At 41.0% G+C, this 23,576-nt stretch overlaps 1 protein-coding gene across 2 annotated transcripts; it reads left to right on the forward strand.

The window, feature by feature from the left end:
• The first annotated feature begins 69 nt into the window (after positions 1–69).
• Positions 70–17,748, forward strand: SLC4A1AP (solute carrier family 4 member 1 adaptor protein). Of its 2 annotated transcripts, none has more exons than XM_065631550.1 (14): positions 70–746; positions 1,854–2,040; positions 2,744–2,866; positions 3,766–3,826; positions 4,706–4,845; positions 4,982–5,142; positions 6,279–6,348; positions 10,033–10,222; positions 11,041–11,152; positions 11,691–11,931; positions 12,708–12,782; positions 13,836–13,906; positions 16,104–16,176; positions 17,360–17,748. In XM_065631550.1, exons 1-14 carry the CDS (start codon positions 219–221, stop codon positions 17,407–17,409), a joined length of 2,082 nt encoding a protein of 693 aa, XP_065487622.1. In that variant the 5' UTR covers positions 70–218; the 3' UTR covers positions 17,410–17,748. The 2 variants fall into 2 exon arrangements, with proteins under 2 accessions (XP_065487622.1, XP_065487623.1); XM_065631551.1 differs by lacking the exon at positions 17,360–17,748 and adding an exon at positions 16,563–16,625.
• The last annotated feature ends 5,828 nt before the right edge of the window (positions 17,749–23,576 follow it).

Here is a 23,576-nt window from a genome sequence, read left to right on the forward strand (position 1 = left end):
CTCAGCGCCGGGAGGGGGGAAGCGACCACCGCCGCTCCCGCCTCCCCCGCCGTCACCTCCCTCCCTACCTCGCCCCTCACGCTATCCCGGGCGGCGGGTGAGGCAGCGACGCTTTTCCCCAAAGATGCGCGGCCGCTGGGGATGCGCCCTGCCCCCGGTACTGCAGCCGCGACGGCGCTCGTCCCCGGAGGACTCTATTTAGGGACGGACCCGGGAAGATGGCGGAGGCCATGGAGACCGAGGCGGCCGCCGAGACCGCCGGTTTCAAGCGGCCGAGCCACCCGCTGCCCGCCGCGCCCCGCTCCGCGGAGGGCGGAGAGCCGGGGCCCAGCCCGCCGCCCCCCGCCCGCCCGGCCGCCGCGCCGCGCTACGAAGAGCCGCCGTGGGGCAGCCGCCCGCCGGCCGGCGCCGGCTACGGGCTGGAGGTGCTGAAGGGCGGCGTGGCGCTGGGCTCGGTGCGGCTGGAGGGCGGCAGCTGGTTCCTCGTGGGGCGGCTGCCCGGCTGCGCCCTGTCCCTGGAGCACCCCTCGGTGTCGCGACACCACGCCGTGCTGCAGTACCGCGGCGCTGCCCGCGGCCCCGACACCGGCACCCCCGACGACGCGGCCGGCTTCTACGTGTACGACCTGGGCAGCACCCACGGCACCTTCCTCAACAAGGCGCGGGTGCCGCCCCGCACCTACTGTCGGGTGCGAGTGGGCCACGGGCTGCGCTTCGGCGGCAGCTCCCGCCTCTTCCTCCTGCAGGTGGGTCAGAGCCCGGGAGGCCCCGCCGCACTCCCCGCAGCCTGTGGGGGTGGCTGGTGTGGTGAAAGCTTCCCCGGATCAAGCTCAGGGGTTTGCCTGGCTCCCTCTACATCTCCTTGGCGTCTTGGGGGTGGGGATGGTGAAAGTTTCTGGCTTATGGGGGGGGTTGCACGGTTTGAAAGCTGCCCAGTGCTGTTATGGTTGTTTTGCTGGGGAGAAGCTGTCAGCTGGAGGTGTGGGCTCTGCGGTGAGGTTTGGGACTGGGGGCTCCCCCCGTTGGGGTGTACTGGGCGCGGGGCGGCTCTGCTGGGGTGGGGGCTGAGCCTGAGAACGGGAACGGCAGCTCCTGCCGACCTGCAGTGAGCGCAAAAGGCATTTCTCTCCGTGGGTACGGTGTATCAGGAGTGTTTCTCCAAGAGTGTGATGTATCAGCGCTAATGTTTCTTTGTGATCAAGAGAAGCTCTTGATAGTGAGGGTCTTGGTCTGTTCTCCCAAGTAGCAAGTGATAGGACAAGAGGAAATGGCCTCAAGTTGCACCAGGGAAGGTTCAGTTGGATATTAGGAAAAAGTTTCTTACAGAAAGGGAGAACAGGCTGCTCAGGGAAGTGGTAGAGTCACCGTCCCTGGAGGTGTTTAAAAGGCATTTAGATGAGGTTCTTAGTGCTAGAGTTCGGTTATGGTTAAACTCAATGATCTGGAGGGTCTCTTCCAACTGAAATGATTCTATGATAGTGGGAACTTAGAAAGCATTTGGAGTGTCCTACATGCACTTCTGAGATTAAGTTGCTTGTTCCACCGATTTTTTTCCCCATGTGGCACTGCTAAAAAAAGGTTTGAATTCTGCTTCTAAAATACAGTTCTGTTTGAGACTGGCCTCCCTACAAGTACACAGTAATGTTTGATTCTTGTTTCCCCCCTTTAGAAAAGATGTTAAAACCATTATATTCGGAGATGCAAACTGTAGCAAACGGTCTAATAATTACAAATTTTGAACAGCACTGTAATGATTTGTTTATGTTATTGTATATAATCTGCATCTGTGGTGAAAATACTTCTTTTTTTTCTTTTAAAAAAACATTTCTGTAAAGTTACCATTTGTGATGTAGGGACCCGAAGAGGACCAGGAGTCTGAGTCAGAACTAACTGTGACACAACTGAAGGCACTGCGTAAGCAGCAGCAAGCAAAATTAGAAAAGGCAATGTTGGGAGAGGACTCTGATGAGGAAGAGGAAAAGGAGGAGAGAAGAAGTGAGAAGAGTCAGAACAGTGACATGAGCTGCTCGTGGGGAATGGGTACGTGATGATGCATAAATCAGCTGATCCACCTTGGAAGGTCTTTATGCCAGTTTCAGTGAATACTTGACTTGAAATTCCATCTGGATGGCAAGTGTCCCAATCCAGTGGAAGTTCCTCTTCCTTTTAAAAAAAGAACTATGACAAGGCAAGCTTATATCTGATGAGAACTATGCTAGAGCTTCTTTTAAAATCTGGGATAAAGTAATTTGCCTGTGCCTATAGAAGGCCATGAAACCAAGAGTTTAGGTTAATGCTGTGTGTTTTGTTCCTGTGACAGTGTCCATGCTTTTGCATGAGAGGTGAAATTTAGTTGCTTGAGACTTCTCTGCAGTACAGCTGTCTTTAAATTTTAGCAGGAAGTACACATCTTAAAGCTAGATAAATTGCAATTAATGAGCTTTTCAGTATAAATAAGTTGTTCTTTTGAATGGAAATGTATAAACACATACTCTCAAGGTCCTGAAACTGCAGTGATGTTCATCTGCAAAACTGTATCTTATAATGGAATAACCAATAGCAAAAAAGAAGCCATTTGTTTTGATTTGTTATGATTGGATGCAGAAATAATATTCAAACTAAGGGAAATAATTTTAGGGTGATGTAGCTGATATTTATTTCAAACTAAGAAAGTTGAAATATACTGATGCTCTCTTTCTAACGTTTCACCTTTTTTTTTTGCACTTTGCATGTCTTCTTGTAGGAGAGGATGCTGAGGAGGATGAGGTTGAAGAAAACCCCATTGCTATTGATTTTCAGGATGTACAAGATGCCTTCTATATGAAAGATCCAAGGAAGGCCTTACAGGGCTTTTTTGAAAGAGAAGGTACTTTTTTAAAAATAAATTTAATTTTTTTCTAAAATGTGATGTTTGTGCCTTTGTTTTTCTTTGGGAATTAAGGTGTGGGAGCTAAGTTTTTCTATTATATTATGGGTAATGTTTATTGTTTGATCAGGTTTTGGTACGAGTTGATAATGGTTTGATTTTTTTGTTTCTTTTTAATTAAAACTTAGCTCACCATTATATATCTGAGACTTAGTTACTGTTAAGGAAGTTCCTAATATCTAACAGTTACTAATTTCTGCACTGGGATTTCCAGAGAGTACCTTGTATTCCTCTGGGGTGATACTCAAACCACACCTGTGCTTTGAAGCTATGCTGAAAAATCCAAACCCATCAGATTCCAGACTGTTGTCTTTGGAGATGGCTGTGATTGTGAGATAGAATTAGAAAGTATAAAAAGACAAAAAATAACAATGAATTGGTCTAAACTTTAAATGGTTGCCAGTGAAACTTAGAGAAGACTCACTTATTTGCTAAAGTGAAAAATTATTCTTCAAGTTAAACAGTATCTATGAATCCAGATTGCAAACTGTCGTTACTTCAATGTCATTTACTTTAAAACATACAGAGGCAAGATTATTTTTTCTCTGAACTACGTATTCCTGACCAGGCCACTTAGAGTTTGTTGGGTTGTTGTTGTTGTTTTTTTAATCTGAAAAAACCTTGATTCTGAAAAACAACCAAATGAGCATAATACCAACTGAAGACCCATGGCTTAAAAAAAAAAAAAAAAAAAAAAGGCAACAAATTCAGTACTTTGACATGTAACAACGGCATTTTATCTCTATTGTATAACCATGACTTTTTTCTCTGCTGTAAATATTATTCCTGCTTATTTCAGTTTTGGTTACTACATCACCTGTCTTTCTTTTCCTCTCTAGGAGAAGAGTTAGAATATGAGTATGATGATCGTGGGCACAACAGCTGGCTATGCAGGATCAAGTATGTATATCTCCATTCACTTTTGTACATAGAAGCTGGCCTCGTTGAATTCATGAATAAAATCTGAAGGAATTACTTGTCTTGTCACACTTGGCAAGGAGGCCAACTGGAATTAGACCTAAGCCCTGATATTGAGACAGAAGTTCAAGGATCAGTGCCTAGTTCAGTGTCTGGACTCCTTTCTGGTCTGTCAGCATTTGGTTTTCCTTAAAGATGAAACAATTGGGAAAGTCTAGGTTCTTTCAGTTCCCCTTGTTTTGAGAAATACATGGAACTGAAATACGAGAGAAAAAAACTAAGAAACAATATCTTTCCATCCCTAATGGGAGAGAGAGAAAAAAAATATTCTACTCTGTACCGAGTTTGAGTTATTTTATGGTATAAGACAGGTTTTGATGGGTTCATGCAAGGAGGCCACTGATATCATTCTTTTATACGACAGGAGGTGGAAATTAAGGCAACTGGGTAGGTCTCAAATGTGTAGTTAAAACATTGCAATGACTGCACTGCTTAAGAAACCTTTGCCTCAGCGTGGTGTAAAATATTTGTTACTGGTGTTGCATGGATGCAAGATAGTGTTGCTTAAAATGATTCAGGGATTGACATTTGACCTTTTAGCTTCTTGTTTTCCCAGTGGAATGAATACAGGAAGAATTATTGTATGGACTAGTGAAATAAAAATTTACTTGCATGTTTTAGGAAATCCATGCTTGTGTTTTCATGGGTACTGTATGAAATGAAAAGTGAAAATATTTGACCCACAAAAAAAGACTAGAGTGAAACGTAAGAACAATGGCAACAGATAAATAGAATATCTAAGGAGCATCCATGAAAAGCTGTTTCTATCTGAGCTGTTTTCCGATCCTTCAAATTGAACAGGTTGCCTGTGGATGATGCATCAGGGAAGCAGCTGGTGGCAGAGGTTCTCCACTCAGGAAAGAAGAAGGAAGCAATGATACAGTGCGCATTGGAAGCTTGCAGGCTGCTCGATGCTCGGGGAGTGCTGAGGCAAGAAGCAGGTGAATAACTGCTCAAATGCTTTGATCGTTTTAAAAGCTCTGAATTAGGAATTCGAGAGTGCTATTTTGAATTTGTTTTATTGCTCAGTGGTATGTGAATAATTTTGTTTCTTGCCTTCTCTCTTACCTTTCCCAGTATCCCGAAAAAGGAAATCAAAGAACTGGGAAGATGAGGATTTTTATGACAGTGATGATGACACCTTCCTTGATCGAACTGGTGCTGTAGAAAAGAAACGACTGAACAGAATGAAAAAAGCTGGTAAAATAGAAGAAAAGCCAGAAACCTATGACTCCCTGGTAAGAAGAATTATTATGACATGCCAAGTTTATTCTGTCATGCATGTATTATTACTAAGAAGGAAAGTAAAATGTATTTCTTCATCTTTCTTTGCTAGTCTGATAGCTAGTATAATTTCAACCCTTTAGCTGCCAGTTGGCCAAGTTTGAATAAAATCAGACTAGATTTGGTGATTGTACCTTTCTAACGTTTTAAGAGGGGAAAAAAAACCACCTGGGATATAGATGAAAATTTAGACTCTTTTAACAACAGCAACAAAGTAATTTGTTATTTCAGTATAGTACTTAGTATCCACATCACAGAAACCCTCATTGTGACTGCTAACTGGCACACATCTGCTGTCGTAGGCAAAAAGGATGACTGGCCAAAGAGAATGAGCCACCCTGTTACCATGAGGTGTCATGCCTTAAGACTAAGTCAATTTGCAAAAAAGCAGCCTGCAGCTGCTTGTGCTGTCCCTTTTCTGGAGAGCAGACTTCAGTCCTTGAGGTTCTGTCACTGTGTACAAGACTTAATTTGTCATAAAATAGGGGAGGCAAGATAGCTTTGCAACTCTGAATAGTGTGGGGTTTTGCTTTGTGGACAATATCTATAAATACCTGAAAATATTGCTTGCTTTATTATACTGCAAGTGTACTACCTTGCTTTTACCTATGGGGTATTGCCTTCTACTTGGTGGATCATGGCAATGGATGAATTAAATACCAGAACAGGATACTTTAAAAATGCTTGTAAAGCATCAGAAAATAATTGCAAGCTCTCAAGTGTACAGGGCACATCCCAAAGAAGGATTTTGTTCTTCTTCAAAGAGTAAGCAGCCTGCACTGAGAGGGATATGACAGTTGAAAGTCCTACAGACAATAGAGTGTGGGGGGTCAGGGACAGGGAGGATTGGAGGATCACAGTGGTGGTTTGACATTGCTGCAGAAGCATTACACGTATTTTCGTGTTTCAGGAAGAAAAGGACTGTTAAGTTGTTTAGGAACAATCTAGACAATATTTTATCAGCCTAGAAACTCCTGGTCAAAGATCAGAAGTAGAAAAATGGAGTTAATTTGGTAGGATATTTGAGTAACTCTTAAAATGAGATTTTAAGAAGATAAAAAGATCTTCTAAGCTTGTTGTTCTTTCATAGGTCAAAAAGCTAAATGAAGCTGAAAATGAGCTTTCTGAGATAACAGAGAAGCTGAAGTCTTCAGGGAAAGGTAAGGCATGAAGTTAATTTGATTGTAGTGCTTTCTATGAAGAACACTAAAGAGATGAAAATGTATCATGGATATCTGTCTTAAGTGCTTTTTTGGTAGTGTCTACTTTTCACAAAGGGATAGGAAGGTTTGCAGGTTACAGAGTTATCTGGAGAGGATATTTACGCTTTTCATCCAATAAGTTCTGTACTCAATGTCTGTAGTCACTTGCTACTGGATGCAGCTTTTTCCAAAGCAAGCGACATCTAAGTTAAGGTAAGGAAGTGAGTGTACAAGCTCCTGAAGCTTAAGAGGGCTGAGTGTTATTACTCTTTATCTGCCCATCTTAGTGAAATGGGCCCAATTTGAGGAACGCTTTTTTCCACTCCCTCCAAAATGATTTGTAAGGGAAGAACAAGTAACTGACAGAGGAGAGAGCATCTTTTATTTCACTTCTCTCATTGCAAATGCACCCTTGAAAATGAAAGGTGAGAAAAGAGAAAGGTGGAATCAAAGCAGTTGACACTTAGACTGTGTGTTCAGTGAACTTGCTAGCTTATGAGGGTGCCACTCAGGTTCTAGGATTATAACTTTGTGTACAAAGGCAAAGCCTTTCCAAAGTGGGGATTTTATCTGGTAGTGAGTTAGATTTAGATACAAATAGCTACTTTAGTTTTCTGTTACTGCTGATGTCTTGTGGAGTAAAAGGAAGGCATGAAGGAAATGTGTTTAGGCTGATTCATCATACAAAAAGCTTTTTAACGGGGTTGGCATTAATAAAAGTTGCAATGTCATTTTGTCAGAAGAATTTCTCTCCAGGAAGCCTAGCGGCAATCTGAGAGCTGGGCTATCTTTTGTGCTTTATACAGGTTTGTTTCTTTTTAGTACTTCAGCCCCACACAGAAATTCATTTGTATCAACAGTTTTGTTGGTGATTGATTATACCAGATCACTGTTCAGTGAAACTCACTGTTCCACTGAGCATTCTAACTGATGGGTCTGTTCATTATGTTTGAAGGAATTGTTTTCAGCATGACTGTACTGATAAGTACTTAATGATTGACTGACAGGAGAAGCTAATGCTTTATCCTATCTGAGATATGTAATTCCAAGCTTTCATACGTTATCATGCCTTTGTTTCTGCTGATACTGTTTCTCAACAAGACTTTGAAATCATGCTATAATAGAGGCTGGGAGAAGGAAGAATCAGTTCATTTGTAGACTTCTACTAATAGCATATGATTCTGATACGTGTTACCATGGATTGGTAAATTGTAGGTAGTTGCACAGCTGGTTTAGAGCCTTGGAAAAATTGCAGTCTCAGCACTTATTGCAATACAGTGTAATTTACTATTGGATGGGAATGTCCTAGAACCAGGCCCGGATAAAACAGAGAGAATATTGCATCATCAGTTACTTTGCATGTCTGTGTTCTAGATACTTGCATTTTCTCTGGTTTCTTTGGATGCCTCAGGTTAATCACAAATGTTAAGTACAAGTGCAAGCCAAGAGCATGCGTATTGATCATGGGTGATTCTTACCACTTCCATGAGCTGTCTGGCAAAGCTGCTGCATTACATAGTTCTGAAAGCTTAACCCACTTCTACTTGCTCTAAACAATTATTTGTCGCCTAAGGGCAAGAGTCTGGAGAGACCAATGAGTGAGTGGCAAGCTAATTGCTACACTTCTTACCAAGCACTTGGAGAAACTAAGTGGTTGTCTAAACAATTGCAGTGGAAGTTCATAAATTGTTCTCTGGAGTTCTTCAGAACTAACTACTGATGGACTGACTTCGTATCTCTCATTCGCTGATGCAGCTCAATGAAAATCAAGTACATAGCTCTTTAGTCTCATCTTCAGTTGCCTTTTCAAAAGAAAATTATCAATAAGTTGATGGTGCTGTAAATAGCCATGTAGCTTCTTTCCCTGGAATATAAAGTATAGTAGCCACGATTGATTCACCCCCTAGCAATGTCAAATTTTACTTCAATAGTGTAGAAAACTGCTGCAGCAAATATTGAATGCTAACAGTAATGCTGTAAGCTGAGCTACCTGATTTTAGGCACTGTTGGTGGAATCAAGCAGAGAATTCTATTTGCAAGAAGGGCGATCTGACTCTCTGAAGATCCCTCACTGACTGAAGCACTCTTACACTGCTCTGCAGCTAAAGAAGCGAGCCGTAGAACTGTACCTTTAATTGTTCTGTATTATCTGTTTACACACTAAACCTTATCTTTGAAATTTGGTCTTTAAATTAAATCATCATTCTGCTCAGCTCCTGCCTGCTAGGAGGTTCAGACTATTAACAATACCTTTTTGTTGATGATTTTGGTCTTGGCTCCTACGAATAGTTAAGAGGAAAAGAAAACTATTTCTATCTGAATTTCTTTTATGACATGTTTTGTCATAATTTATATTTGTGTGGAGGTGGATGCTGCAACTGTTTCTCATCTCTAATTCTGTATATCTTTGAACATTTACTGTTGTGGCTTTCATATATTTGCAAATTGTAAACTGTTTTGTTCTAGATAAGAAATATCCTTTTCAATTGAGTCCATTGATAAACACAAGTCTTATTAGACTTTTCTCTAAATATTCAAGTCATGTAAAGCTGCTTGAATATGTACACTTAACAATAACTTATTTTATTTGTACATATTTAAAATTTCAAGTGCTATTCAATTAACTCAAGCTGAACTGAAAATAAATTATTGGCCACACAATTATTCTTGTGCATATATAATAATACATAAATGCTTAGAATGCAGCAAATAAATATTAGTTTTGCCACTTTTCATAAAATACTAGAAGGCAGAAGACTGCCCGTCAAAAGGCTTGTTAAAATTCTAACAACAAGATTTTTCTTTGTTTGCTTCCAAGTTATTTTTGAACACAATATAAAAACTTCTGAAGCATTGTTCAAGCCCAAGAAATAAGTTTTCCTGGATTTTTTTTTAATTTATTTTTTATTTATTTAAAGCCATATGTTAGAATTCTGTATTTATTTTTCTTAGTCATTAGAACTTTAGTTTTTCCTCCAGCGTTTTATTTTAATTATTCAAATACGCATACAGTTGTTCATATTTGAAATGGGGAGGAGTAGAAAAAACTGTCACTACTCTTTTTCAAGTACAGAACAGTGGTTTCTTGTTAGTTAAAGGTCAAAACAAAGGTAAATTTTGTGCGATTGGCCTAATGTATGAAACTATTCTTGTATGTACTCGGTCACCAAGCGGTAGGAGGCAGCATTATGTGCTGATTCATTTCAAGCTTTGCAAATGTTATTGCATAAATATTCCAGGAAAGCCAAAATGGGATTCCACTTGCAGTGGTGTGGGATTCTTTGTAGCTGTGTTTATTTTAGTCTGTGCCCACAAAAAGAACCCGTAAGCTGCTTTTTTAGGGCCAGCAGATCTTGAAATGAGAAGAACAGTGTTGAATAGAGACACTTACTCATAAAGACAGGTTCAATTTTAAGAGAGGTTTTGTTATGTAAGTGGATTAAGGTTTACTGTTGGGCTTTTGTTAGGAGAAATGTTTTTCTCTTTCCAGGGCTAACAGCCTCCATTACTTCACCATTCAACAGAAATTTGCAGAGCGGGTAGTTTTTCTTATATGCCTTTTTCTCTAAAGGTAGGATTTGATGAGTACAGCTCTCCTCTCCCCACCCATAACAATATGTATCTTCCCTTTAACTTGCCTAGTCCAGTCCCAGCCAGCAGCTCAAGATTCCTTGGATGAATTCATGACTGAAATAAAATCAGGATGCACTTTAGACAGCGTGGCACGAAAGAAGCTGCATTTGCGGTCATTTGAACTGAGGAAAGAGCAACAGAGACTGAAAGCATTAATAAAGCTTGTCAAGCCTGCAGAACTGCCTGAGCTGAAGCCCCCGTAAGTCTTGGCGAAAGTGTAGAATGATTACTTTTACCATTGTTATTGTCCATGGGCAGTTGTGAAAACCCAGTAAGTAGTCAGCTTTCCAAACCCAAAAGCAGGACGGCTTTCCAAACTACCTGGCTCATCTCTTCAAAGAACAGCTGTGCCTTTTGGCCCTTGCTGCGTCTGCGGTTGAGGCAGATGCACCACAACGGGGGAGCAAGATAAGCCCATGCAGGGGAATAAGGAGGGGCTCGATTGGAAGCTTGTTCTCAGCTTTGTTTGTTTGTTTGTTTTCCCAACCTGCATCCAAAAGGAACTGAAAAAGATTTAGTTATTATATGCAACGTGAGAACCACTTTCACTCCATGAAATGTACCTGGAAGTCAAGGGTAGTGGCTGTTCATCTACTGCCTAGCAAGGCTGCTGCAATTCAAGTGGGACTGTGCTGGGTTTGTAATTTGCTAGTGGAAGCTTGATTAGAGGTTTAATTACTTAATTAATTTACTTAAACTGTGGTTTGGCTTCTGGGTGTGTTTTTATATATACATATGTAGGTATGTGTGTGCAATTGAATTTGAGGGAGTCTGACAGCAATTTTTTTTTCTTTTTTTTTTTTTTCTTCCGTTATGGAATGTGTATGAATTCTACAGCATGTAGATAGGACAGAGGAGTCATCTCCTGCAGCTTCCTCCTCGGGTGCTCCAAGTGAGAGAGAAATAATAGGAATTTTTTATATGCCTACTTCCAGTTTGCAGATTTTTTGCATTTGTATATATAAGACTTGTTTGATACTTCGTACACAGTTTTCCTTTGTATCTAATTTTTATTAGGAGTGGGAGTTACAATCTGGAAGCAGAGAGCAAGACAAAAAAGATTACCCTGCCTCTCTTTGGTGCAATGAAAGGAGGGAGCAAATTCAAGCTGAGAACTGGAAGCCTAGGGGTAAGTTAGACTCGTAAGTATTGTGAGTCATGGGCTTTTTCTCGGACACCTTCTCAGGCTGTGGAGAGTGTAGGTGGCAACCACAGAGCATGGAGATGCAAGCACAGGGCAGCAAGCAGTGGCCGTTAGACACTGCTGCCAGGGGTTGCTGTTCTGTGCCCTCGCACAGTCAGTGTCCTGAGCATGGCTGTGGTCAAAGGCAGGGGACCAAGTAGAGGAAGCCCGGGGACATCAGGGTGAACTACTGCTATACCTCAGCAGCTGGTCCTGAAATTTATTCTGTTTTTCTTGATCTTTTAGCTAAGATCATATGCAAGATTGATTCCGTTTCCACTGTCTCTCTTACGAAAAGACTGCACTCCTTGTCTATGAACTGGATGTATTTTTTCATCTTCCATTTCTACTAATAACGTTTCCTTAAAACCGAAATATTCTTCATCCCGAGAGTGTTCCTTTACCAGCTGTCTCTATGACAGTAATATGTGTGTTTTTTCCTCCATATTATCTTAGCACTGATGCACAAGTCTTTCTCCCTCAGAAGTTGCCTGTTAAGCGTCCAGACATTCCTGAAAGCTTGTTAAAAACAAAGGATGATGGACCAGAGGAGGAGGAAGAGGAAGAAGAGGAAGAAATGGAGGAGGAGCAAGAGGTAGATACAATAAACAGCAGAGCATCAAACCTGGAAATGAAAAAGACAACAGAGGAAGAAACAGGAAAAGAAACTAGTGTTGCTGATGGTTCTCCTTGCAATAACAAGAATCAAGAATCCCTTCAGGATGGTAAACCACTGGTTTTGATTTTTCCAGTAATGAAGCCGAGTCTGTTACTGATGAATTTTCAGAGCTATGTGAATCTCCAAAGGTTTGAGTCACAGGTTCTCCAGCAGATTTCTTTTCTGTAGATTTTTGTCTTGAGTCCAGAGCCTTTGTGCCAAGAGATGAGTTTCACATGGTTCTGGTTGAAACTCTGCTTGGCTGTCAGTTTTTCGTGCTTTTGGTGGAAATGTCCTGGACTCAAGAAAGATCCTATTTTGATAAGCCCTGCTTTCATTTGATTGAGTGTCGATATGACAACAAATACAATATATTGTTGGCAGGGAGAGTGACTCAATAAGAAAATAAATGTCTGTGTAAAGCTTCAGATCAGTTTGTTAGGAGTAAAAATAATTTTAAAAGTGGTAATGGAGGGGTGTCTTCCTTGTATCTGTGTGGTTTATCTCCATCCTTTCCTATATCGACTTGATGCATTTGAAAACTCAGTAATAATGTTTCTCAGTAAATAATGTGTTTGACAGAAACCTAATTCTAACTTCTTGTCTTCATGCTGGACAGGTTGCTCTTGAAAAGTATGTCTTAACTGGTTACAAGTTTTTCTTTAATATTGTATTGGGGTGGACTTGGTGGGTGAAATAATTTGGAAGACTTTTAATAGAAGAGTTCCTCCTGAGACAAATGTAGCTGAAAGTTCCCTTTTGTACTTCGTTTTAAGAGTGCTCTAGCACTGTACTTACCATAATTACTACAGACTCTTCACTTAGCTCTTTTTTTTTTCCCAGGTGTTCAATTTCTGCCTGAGCCTAAAATACTAAGGAATAAATCTCAGATGGGACCCTCACAAGAGAAATCTCAAGGTGAGCATTACAATTTAGACTCTATTGTACAGTAGCATGTGGATTTAGATACTGTCTAAAGGAGCTATTGATGTCTTCAGGCAGTAGAAGGAGACTAAGCCTAATCTAGAGCCTAAAATAAGAATCTAGAATTCAAATGAAGGGTTGTGTTTTACTTGAAGTGGTAAGTGCATGGTGAAGACAGGTCACTTCAACTATGTTTCAGTTCTCCTTGCTTTTCATATTATTAACCGATTTGAAATCCTTTGTTTAAAAAAAATAGAGCATGAGAAGAGAACATATTTTAACTTAGGAGCATAAACATAATGCTTTTTTTCCCTATTTTCTTGCAGTAGCTCTTAACACTACAGAAAGACAGAACTTTATAAAGAAAGTGACAAATACTACATAGCATCAGAAAATAGTCTGTTAATGACCCAGATGACCCCTCTACATGTACACACAAAAAACCCTGGATCCTCAAAATGAAGACTGTATTTGATGTACTGAATATCTGTATAAACTTTCTATTTTTTCATAACTCAGACTCTTAAGAATATGTTGTCCTATCCTCATAATCTTGTCCATAGACTTAGTCTACAAGACTCTCAGTATTTCACAGATTAAGTGGCAGAAAAAACAGGCATACTTCTGTCTTTGTCTTCCTCTCACTTGTGTTACTGTGAAACTACCTTTTTTTTTAAAAAAAAAAAAAGCTTATGTTGATCCTGTACATTTCCTACTGTTTGCTTCCAAATTGCTCACTGCAGTGATCGCAGAGAATATCTTTTTAGAATATAAACATCTGTAACACACTTTTAGCTAATGGCAGAATCCCAAATATAGGATCTTATTAAACTGCATTCAGCTAGTTGCCTGACAATGTATTAAACATAAGTTAATCTGTGAAAGCCAAAAATATGTTCAGCAGTCTTAAGTATTAATTTTGTTGCGGTGAGCTGTCTTGGGTTTCCTTTTAGATGTATCCATTTTTATGTGAACTTTCTATAAGCTTATTTCTGATAGAATTGGTCATTCATGATGTGTCATAAAACAAATCTTCTTTCTTGTCAGCATCTGAGGCAGCATGTAAGGAACCTGAAGAGACATCTGAGAAAGTTAAGAAAATCAATAGCTCAAACAAGGTCAGTTATGATACCAGGACTCCTGTAGCGTAAGACTTTTAAGGAATCATTTAGCAGGTTTTCATTGGTGAAATAGCATCAATTTGATTGTCACTTAGTGATAGTAGTACTTTTCTGCTAACTAAGACCCAAAGGTAGAATCGCACAAATTTTTGGAGTCTCCAACAAGAAGGTAAAGCACAGCATTTCAAGCATGATAGAGGCTCTCAATTCAATCACAAATTTATTTTTTTCACCTTTTCAGTTGGCAGTTAGGCTCTGCTAATTGCTTCTTCTCCTGTATCATGACTGTTGTAGAACATAGATGCTCTATGGGCTTTAGGAATGGCATTGCACAATTTTCTTTGGAGAGTAGCTTGGGAAGGATGTATTGGCTGACACAGAACAGGCTGGACTGAAATCACAGCAAGTCTGTATTGCCATTACCAAACCTCATCCTTCCCTGTAGGTGTGGAAGGAGAGAAGACTAAGAGATTGTCTTTTGCAACCCAATTTTTACTAAATTTTAGTAGCTGTACCAGACAATGTTCTTCCTGTGCATAAGGTTTGTATTAAAGTATATGAGCCTTGCACATTTTGGAACACAGGCAATTGTTGCCATCCTGGAGCTGGGAAGGAACTTTAGTGACAGCTCTTAGCCTAAAGATTATTGCGAGGTGAATCCCACCCTTCTGCTGACGGCCATCAAAGAAGTTTACTGTGCATTGTGGGCCATGAGTTCTGACCATTATGACAATGTCTTTGTGGTGGCCATCCAGTTTTAGCCCTGCACCACTTACTTAAAGAAAGTTAACGCCCTGCAGCCTGTGCGTGCTAACCGCTGCCTTGTTAGTCCTGGCAAAGTACCCAAGGATTGGGTAGGCACAGCTTTTAGAATTGTCCTTTGTTGCTGGCCCATAAAGCATGTTGATAAAGAAAGCAAGAGTTTTTTATTTATACAATTTACATTTATAACAATTTATACTGTTAAAGCCCAAGTTGTACCGTTTACCACACAAATGTGGGAGAACAAGGCAGCTTCTCATGCAGAGGCAGTCAAGTCAGCACCTCTCATCGGCACAGAGTTCACTCTTAACGCTGAGCATTTTCCAAATGCCAGATGACTTAGCTGTATTCTCGCTCTCATCACAAATCACTTTTTCCACATGCTGTGGGCTCAGATCTTGCATGGAAAATATCAAACAGAAGTCAGCTTTGTTTTGGTTTGGTTTTTTCCTCTTATAATATTTGAGGAATAACTTTGCATCATGTAAAACTGGAAAAATAATTTTAAAGGTACTGTTCACAAGCCATATTTAAAAACTGTTTAACTCTGCAGTCTCATGTTTTGGAAAACAGTAGTCTTCCAAAAGAACTGGTTTAGAGGTTAGTTTGGGGAAGTTTTTTGAGGGAATGAAAAATTACTTCAGCTGCATAACTTAAGACTGTGTCATGGTACTACAGAGTAATGCAAATCAATGCTGAGTAACTTGGCTATATTTTGGGCTCTTAAGTCTTGCACTCTACAGTTGTATGAATTTTTTTAATAGCTACTTGCAGTTGTTGAAAACAAAAGTTCTTGAGAAAATAATGCTGATGTGGCAAAAGTTAAAAACCTAGGAACAAAAAGGCATTGCTGTGTCAACAGTCGAATTGCAAGTGACCTGTTTCAGTTTGTTTTAAACATTTCAGTGATACCAGTGAGACATGAAAATACTGCATTTTCTTTTTTTCTGGAAAGCTAAGTTACCTGAACTTTTATATATTCCAGTTCGAAAGTCACCTTAAACCCAAAGTTTTCAGTGGGATTTGTGTGTTGAAATCAGTAAAGCCCTTGCAAATCCTGCTCTAAAGCTTTTCTCTGCATAAAGAAATTCTCTGCCAGATGACACTACCAAACATTAGGATGACAAAATTAAACTGTCCAGTAGCAGACAGTTGGTAATGGTCCTGTTTTGATGGGCAGGTTGGACTGGATGACATCCAGAGGTCCCATCTAACCAGCACTTCTATTGTTCTGTGACTCTGCCGGGAATAAATTGGATGTATTTGAGGGTTTGATATTTCTTCTTTCCTCTGTATTACTGTTGTCATCTCTGACTCTTGTGGAAATAACCCTCACCTTTCCGTATTTCTTTCTGAATTAATGAGACATTTAATTGCTGTGACACATTGTTGGAGAGAGGTAGCACCTTAAAAATCTTTTCTTCTTTTGCAGGTCCAACAACCTTTTTTCTCCTCACAGTACCCAGACGATGACCCAGACTACTGCATATGGATTCCTCCTGAAGGTATCAACCATTTCCTTACCATTTTTAGTCTTATAACTCAAGAATCTACCTAATAAGTAGTCAGGGTGTCCTTGTAACTTCTTGAGAAAAAAGTATTTCAGGAATACCCAAAACCTGATGTCTTATGGTGTGTTATGCACCATATTTGTTGTATCGCCATGCAAGTCTTGCAGTGAAACACAGACTTTATCTGTAGTAGCTTCATCTCAATGGACAAGTACACCTGAAGTTTTTCAGTTTTGTAACATGTGAAAGATGTAACTCCATATATAGTGAGATGATGATCTAGTTGAAAGACAAGCTTAAACCTTCACTAGAGATAAATGCTCCAGTGATCTTAGTATTCTTTCATAGAAACCTGTGAAATCTGAAAGTCGTCTTTGCAGATTTTTGAAAAAATCATTGGAATACAAACTTTGGGTCATGTGTTTTGGAGAGAAGTCTTGGCAACACTTCGAAGGTACTGAATAATTGATGCACACATCCAGTATATGTTAAAGTTGAACAAATTTTTTCAGTTTCAGAGTGTTCTTAGCTAAGTGAGGTTATTCTTAAACAGAGTAATGAATTTTCAATTTGTCTAAAATGGAAAATTCATTTTCATGCATTGAGGTTTTCATTGTAAGTTCAAAGCTTAGCTTTCATTTGGTAGATTCATTACTATAATTTTTATAAGGTTGTTGCAGGCTTATAATTTGGATACCATCCAAACAGAATAAGAAAAATAAGAATAAATTTTGCTGAAGAAAACCATGATCTGGCAAATCATCCTTCAATGAAAAGACTGCACTTCTCTGGCATATGAATCCACTGGAACAAAGTTCCTGATTCAGTAACTCAGGAGTCTGATCTGGGATAGCCAAGTGAGCTCTGTCCATAAGAGGGAGCTCATTTTTCTATTCCTGCCCATTAATAATCAGACTCCTGTCTAAGCTTGCATAATGAGGACACCAGGAAAAAAAAAGGGGAGGGGGGAAATATATGATGTAAGCTTGACACTATTAGCAAGATTAAGAGGAATTAAAAAGTATAAATCAAAAGACTAATTGAATTGTTGTATCTTGTCTGACTTATCCTCTTTGTGCTTGTCTGACTGGTTCTACCTAGACACTATTTCATACTTGAATACAAATTTATCTTGTATGAGGGGGGGGAAAATAATGCAACTCTCTTTATCCATTAGGTCAAAGCGGTGATGGCAAGACTCATCTCAATGAAAAATATGGCTACTAAGTTTCAAGTGCCCCAGGGCACACCTGAGGTTTGAAGGACTGCTCTGTTTTGGACTCTTTCACCACACATTAAGTGAGGAATAAAAGAGTTGTTTTTTCAGATGCTGTTCCAAATTCAAGGGCATCAGCAGCCACTCTGCCTGTCGGCTCTCCCTATGTGTCCTCTGTTTGTCTTCCAGATACTTTTTTTTAAAAGTAAAAGCCCACACATTCTTCTGTCTCTTCCACTTTTAACCTTGTCCTTTTTGTTTGGCTTGAAACTGTAGGCTCATTTCTCCTTTAGTAAATAAAAATATACCAAAAAAAAGCTTTTAAAAAATACCTCTGTATACTTACAGGCTTGGCAAAATTTATTCATTTTGGTTTTATGCAATTAAAATGAGAGAGTATTAGTTTGCTTCTGTGGCTGCTGTTTGAAAATACTGTCATGGTAAACATAACTTGAGCATTTGTTGCCTTTTTCTTTCCTATGGAAGAAAAACTTCTGTTTTCCAAGGAAAACTGTTCTTACTCCTCCCTTGTGCAGTTGCTGGAATGCTTGATATTGAGGGGACTGGAAATGGTGAGTGTATACTGTTATAAAGGTGCAGAAATACCAAAGAATTGAAGAAGCTGGCACTGCTTATCTTCAATCAGAGGGTAATGGAAGAAATGATGGAAGGATATCCTGGAAAAGGTTATAATGAAGCCTGTTCTCCTGTCACAATGCAAGAGCAAAACACCATCTTAATGCAATTTGAGGCATGCCAGCTCTTTAATTTATAAAGTTCCAGAGTGTACCAGGTGTCTACAAGGGACTTGTGTTCCTTATGGTGGATGCAGAGGGCCTGGCACCTTTTGACAAAGTGCAGCACAAGGGAAATGATAGTTTGCCTTTTATGCTTGTGGGAAGCACAGGGGAAAAGAGCCCATGAGGTGTGTACACATTTACTTCGAGCATCTCAAAGTAGGTGGTCGGTGTGTCAAAATTCTCAAAAAAAAAAAGTCGACTTTTTGGATTTTTTTAGTTTTGCTGATGAAAGGATAGACGCTAGCAAAATCATAGTGATGTATCTTTTCATTGGAGGCTGCTTTGTAGTAGAGACAAACGTGCTTTTGTCAGCAGGAGAAATACCATCTCTGGGGATCAGGGACTGGGCAGTTTGGTCCTGGCTAAGACCATGAGCTCCCCTGTGTTTCTTTTCGTAGCAGTTCACTTGTGCTCCCATATAGATCTGATATGACAATCTGCTCTCTGTTGGTGATCTTTTGTTGCATTGTGTAATATGAACACCCAAAGGTGGTGCCTACTGGATGGTTCCAGTCCTTTTCATGGTAGCATTCAATACAACCATGGAAAAATCACCCATTATATTTGGAAGCTGTTGGCATCCCATCAGTGATCATTTAGTCATCCCAGAAGTAGGTTCCCACTTGATACTGGTGTCCATGTAACACATGAGGGGTTTGAGTATTTTCCTTTTTGGCCAGGTATAGACATCATTGGTCAAATATATCTTTTTCCTCCAGTGGTAGCCATAAACCAGTATGTGAACATGCAAGTAGAGGCCACCGTATTATTCAGAAAAGGTTCTACACAGCAATAAACGTTTTTGTCACTTTCTCATACACTGTGTGACAGGCCATTGTCATAATCTTACTTCTGTATGATCTGCAGGCCTCCCTCAAAATTTTTACATCTCGCTGGCTATAGTAACTCAGTTCTTATTGCAAATCAAAGCTTTCCTGATGGTCTGTGTACAAGAACTGCTTTTTTTTTTGCTCAGGCACCATGCTGTGCACCCTGTAATAATCCCCTTGTGGAAGAGGGTATACGCAGCTTTGATTTTTCAGCAGCACTGAAAAATGAGGGAATAGCTTTTGCAGACCTTGATACCAAATGCTCAGGGAAGACTGCTTAGTTTCATGGGTAAAAAACTTAAAAGAGCCTGTGAAAATGAAAACTCTAGTTGCATATCAGCTTAGCACTCTGGGTGATTACACACCCAACTGAGCAGCTATCATAGCCTTCGGTGTTAGGGAAGTGTAGCCCTCAAACTTTGTGTTATTAAGCAGCTGAGTAAAGTCCATAGGTCCCCTTTAAGCTCCCATTCTCCTTCAGTTTTCCTTTCCACTCCTTCATCCACTGGGCATCTGGCACTAACTCCATGGCAAAACTGTAATTTGAACTGTGAGCCTAGTTTTCTGCATGCATCCCATCGTGGAGAAGAGAGCCCTGCCCTGTGCTACTGCTGGCTTGCATTACAGGTCTGGTCATGGCACAGACCGCGCTTACAGCCTCTACCTTTGAGATGCTTTTCCACATAGATCTCGCACTTTTTCACGTAAAAATCAGAGCCAAACAATCTGGGTTCCCCAGACCCACACAGCAGTCTGCAGCTGGGGCACCTTCTTCTTGTGGTGGTGTTAAGTGCACAGGCACGCAGAAAGCAGAGCCGGCAATAATATTTACAACTGTAGGTGTGATTGTAGTGTGTATGGCAAAGTTCACAAAGGTTTATCACCCCAAATACCTTTCCTGACTTCCCAAACACCATAATGATGATCACTGTGTCGGAGGATATCTAGGACTGTTACTTGGCTGAAGAATCCCACAGCATTTTTTTTCTATTCATGTAGGAGGACGATGAGTATATTAACACACAGCAGGGCCTTCAACAAGGGGATCTGGCTCAGCACAACCTTCCTGTGCCCAGAGCACTCTGTTTTTTCATGGAGTTCTCATTCTTCTCAACAGTTCTGCATCAGTCAGGCCCCTCACTATGGTAAGTACTGTGAGACCTCCAGCAAAACAGAGAAAACCATCACTGGTGGGTTTAGCTCAATCATACAGCACCACTTTTTGTCTGTAATGTTAGAACAGGAATAGGCTGCAGGGTCCTGCATATCCCACTCCCAACAGCTTTTACTGTAGGAGTAGCCAGGCAGAAAGTCTGATAACATCTCAGCGCTCTCAGATTTCATACAAGTACTGGCCCAGTCTGAAACTTTTTTTTTTAATTCATAGTGCTTACATTAACAGTGGAAGATTCCAGTTGAAGCTGTGCATGCAGACAGCTTTGACACAGAGCTGAGCAAGATCACCAGTATCAAAAATCTGGCGTTAGTCATCTGAAACTTGTTCTACACCCCAAACAAGCGCTTTGTGAGCTTCATGCAGCAGTACCTCATCCGAATTAACAAACCTGTGCTTTTCCACTTACTGCCTAGCCTTGAACCTCTGGATGGGCCATTCCCACTGCTGTGTGCACTCTGTGGAAGCCACAGGTTGGGCTGATGTCCCTTGTACCGCTCCACTTACATTTGAGGTTGGGGGTAAAGACAGACTTTCAAATACACATCTCGGGCATTTGGGAAGGCAGCTGCCTGCACCATAACCAGTCTAACAGGAAAATACAGTGTGCTTGGTTTTCTGCCTCTTCTTTGCTGCATTGACCAGTGGAGAAGAAAACATGCAGCACAGGCTACATCTCAGGCATAACTGTATCGTCCCACACCACTATGGGCAAATGGAAGTCATCCCACCACCCGTCGTTCTCTGCGTGTCACCTGTGCATCAACCAACTCTTCTGGTTTGCAAGGTCATTTTCTTCCAGATGCTCCTGGAGACTGGTGATTTTTGACCCAGCACGGTTGCATTTTTCTCTCCACTTCTTTCAAAACCACAGATTAGACCAAACAACCTCCAGATGGAGCTCATGATGCACAGATATTGCTGTACCTACCTTAGGTCTCGGCTGACCACAAGGCATCCCGGCTGTATCTGTGGAGATGGTCCCCTGAAGAAAGCTTCCTCTTGCTTATCTAAGGAAAACTGAAGCTGCATGTAACACTCCACTTTCTGGAATGGAAAGGAGCATTCATAAGGTCCTTCAAAGCATTCAAAGGAGCATAACACCTGTTTGGTTACCTGCTTGTCAAACTGGGTTTACAGCACTGTAAAGAGCTACAGGATGCAGAGAGATGTAGTTACAAACAGGCCATCCTATAGGCAGCTCACAGGTCTTGCTCCAGTGTGCAGGATGTGATTGTTTAAAGCTGCTATTTCCTGCACAGAGCGCACGATTAGTTGCTATTTTCTTTGCAACATGTGTTTACCTCATTATCATACTTACTTTCCACTGCTACAAAACTTCCAGTTCCATATTCACCTAATAAATACTCCTAAATTTATGGGGCATCAATGCCCTAAGGCCCATGAGCACCTAGTATTTGAACAGCTGGCTACAAGATCTTTTGGTTTGCAGTTTTATGTGTAAAGCAGTACATATTTTGATACATGTATAGTAACACATTCTGCTGTTCTGAGGCACGGAATTATACATAAATACTCAGCATAGATGTAGGCACGATATGGGAGTTTAAATTCTTACATTCTGGAAATGAAGTGCTGTCTTAGGAGCTCTCAGTTTCATTTTCAAAGTGAATGTGAGGTAAGATCTGAAAAACATTAAAGGTCTATATATCAGCCTGATTTGCGTAATTATGCTTTTAAATTGTGGAAGTGTTTTGTTGATTGTGCAGCTGTGTGGATGTATATGCAGGTGTATGCTCACTTTCAACCATGAATATATTGCTTTGTTTCTCTGCTTTGACCTGTTAAACCACTTGAAACTCAAGTTTATGCTTTTGCTGGATGCAGACTGCTGAAACTGCAGTCTTAGGGCATTTCAAGTGACTTGCCTGTTTATGCTGAGTACCTGTTCCAAATCCAGTTTCTTGTAACACCTAGAAATGAGATATGCAGGCTAAGAATAGCACAGGATATGAATCCACCTGCAGGTGATTACTCAAGGGGAGTCTAATTGAGATTAGGCTTGTGGAACAGCAGATCAAAACTCACCTGTGCTGGCCCAAGCAATGAGAACACTTAGATGCCCCGCAGAAGGTTCAGCAGCTCCCCCAGACTCCAGGCAAAGGCATCGAGCCTCCCTTTTTTATAGGGGTCATATTTATGCCCCTGTATATAAAGATACATTTGCTGAATTCTTGACCATATGGTCAGTATGCAATGTGTGCAGTACTTTGGTTTAAATGCAACACGTGGACCGTGATGAAAATTGATGTTCATGTGAACTGCAAAAATCTTCATACATAAGGGAATTTTTAAGAGCTGGCATATGTAATACCAGTGGAGTGTAGTCTGCTCCAAATTGCAGTTCCAAAAGGCAAAGATTTATCCAGCGGCTTCTCATACTTTCTTCTGTTTGGCAATCGATTATTCTCTTTTCATGCTGAAGCCAGAGACTAATAGACACCTTTTGAAGCCATCCCTTCACTATAGCTTTTCCTGATTTAGTTTGATCTTGTATCTTTTCTCCCACCAGACTTGGTTGGGTCTGTTCTGCTGCTGCTTCTGCTGTACGTTGAGTCCAGTTCAAGCTTCATCATTCCCTGTGGGGCAGAACCACACTGTGCCGAACCTCTGCCTTTGTTCATCCTCATCCTCAAGCCCACCTCCACCTCACCCACACCCCAAAACATCCCCTTCATGCTTTTGGCCCACTCCTGAGTGGCACAAGATTTTTACTGAGAGTTGAACTTAATGAGAAACCAGCCTGAACCATTATTTGCTCCCTCCCCCAAGCAAAAACTGAATCTGAATCTGTATTTCGAAGTTTTGAGTGGAACCTGAATCAAATATTTTTTTGTTGGGCACTTGTCTCCCCGCTGCCCCTTTTCTTTGGGAGCCTTTTTTGGGGGTTCATCCAGTGCAAAGTGGGCAGAGTCTCTGGCTAAACCCAGAGCTGCCTGGTTTAGCTCCGAGCCCAGCCTGGGTCTGCGGGCTGTGTGCTCACCCCTGCCAGGAGCAGCAGGGCTGGCTCCCAGACCGACAGCTGTCCTGGGCAGGGCTGCGCTCGCTCGTGGAGCGGGGCTGAGCGGGATGCTGGGCTCTGAGCTGGCAGCATGGAGCAGCACAACACTGGGCAGCCAGGTCGCCAAATCTCTCCCTTCTTTTCTTCCCTAAGCAGAGCGGAATCGGCAAAAGTCTGAGATTTGCTCTTATAAATTTATTTGGGTAGAAATGGCCGAGCAGTCAGCTCATGATTATGTTTCTCTGAAAAAAGCTGGAGAAATATTGATGTGAAATCTCGTAACTTACTCATTCATCTGATTCCCCAACTGTAAATAACCACTCCATTCCCATCACACCTCTTCAAGAAACAG

Source organism: Caloenas nicobarica, chromosome 3, assembly GCF_036013445.1.
Source record: "Caloenas nicobarica isolate bCalNic1 chromosome 3, bCalNic1.hap1, whole genome shotgun sequence".
In the NCBI taxonomy this organism is placed as follows: domain Eukaryota; kingdom Metazoa; phylum Chordata; class Aves; order Columbiformes; family Columbidae; genus Caloenas; species Caloenas nicobarica.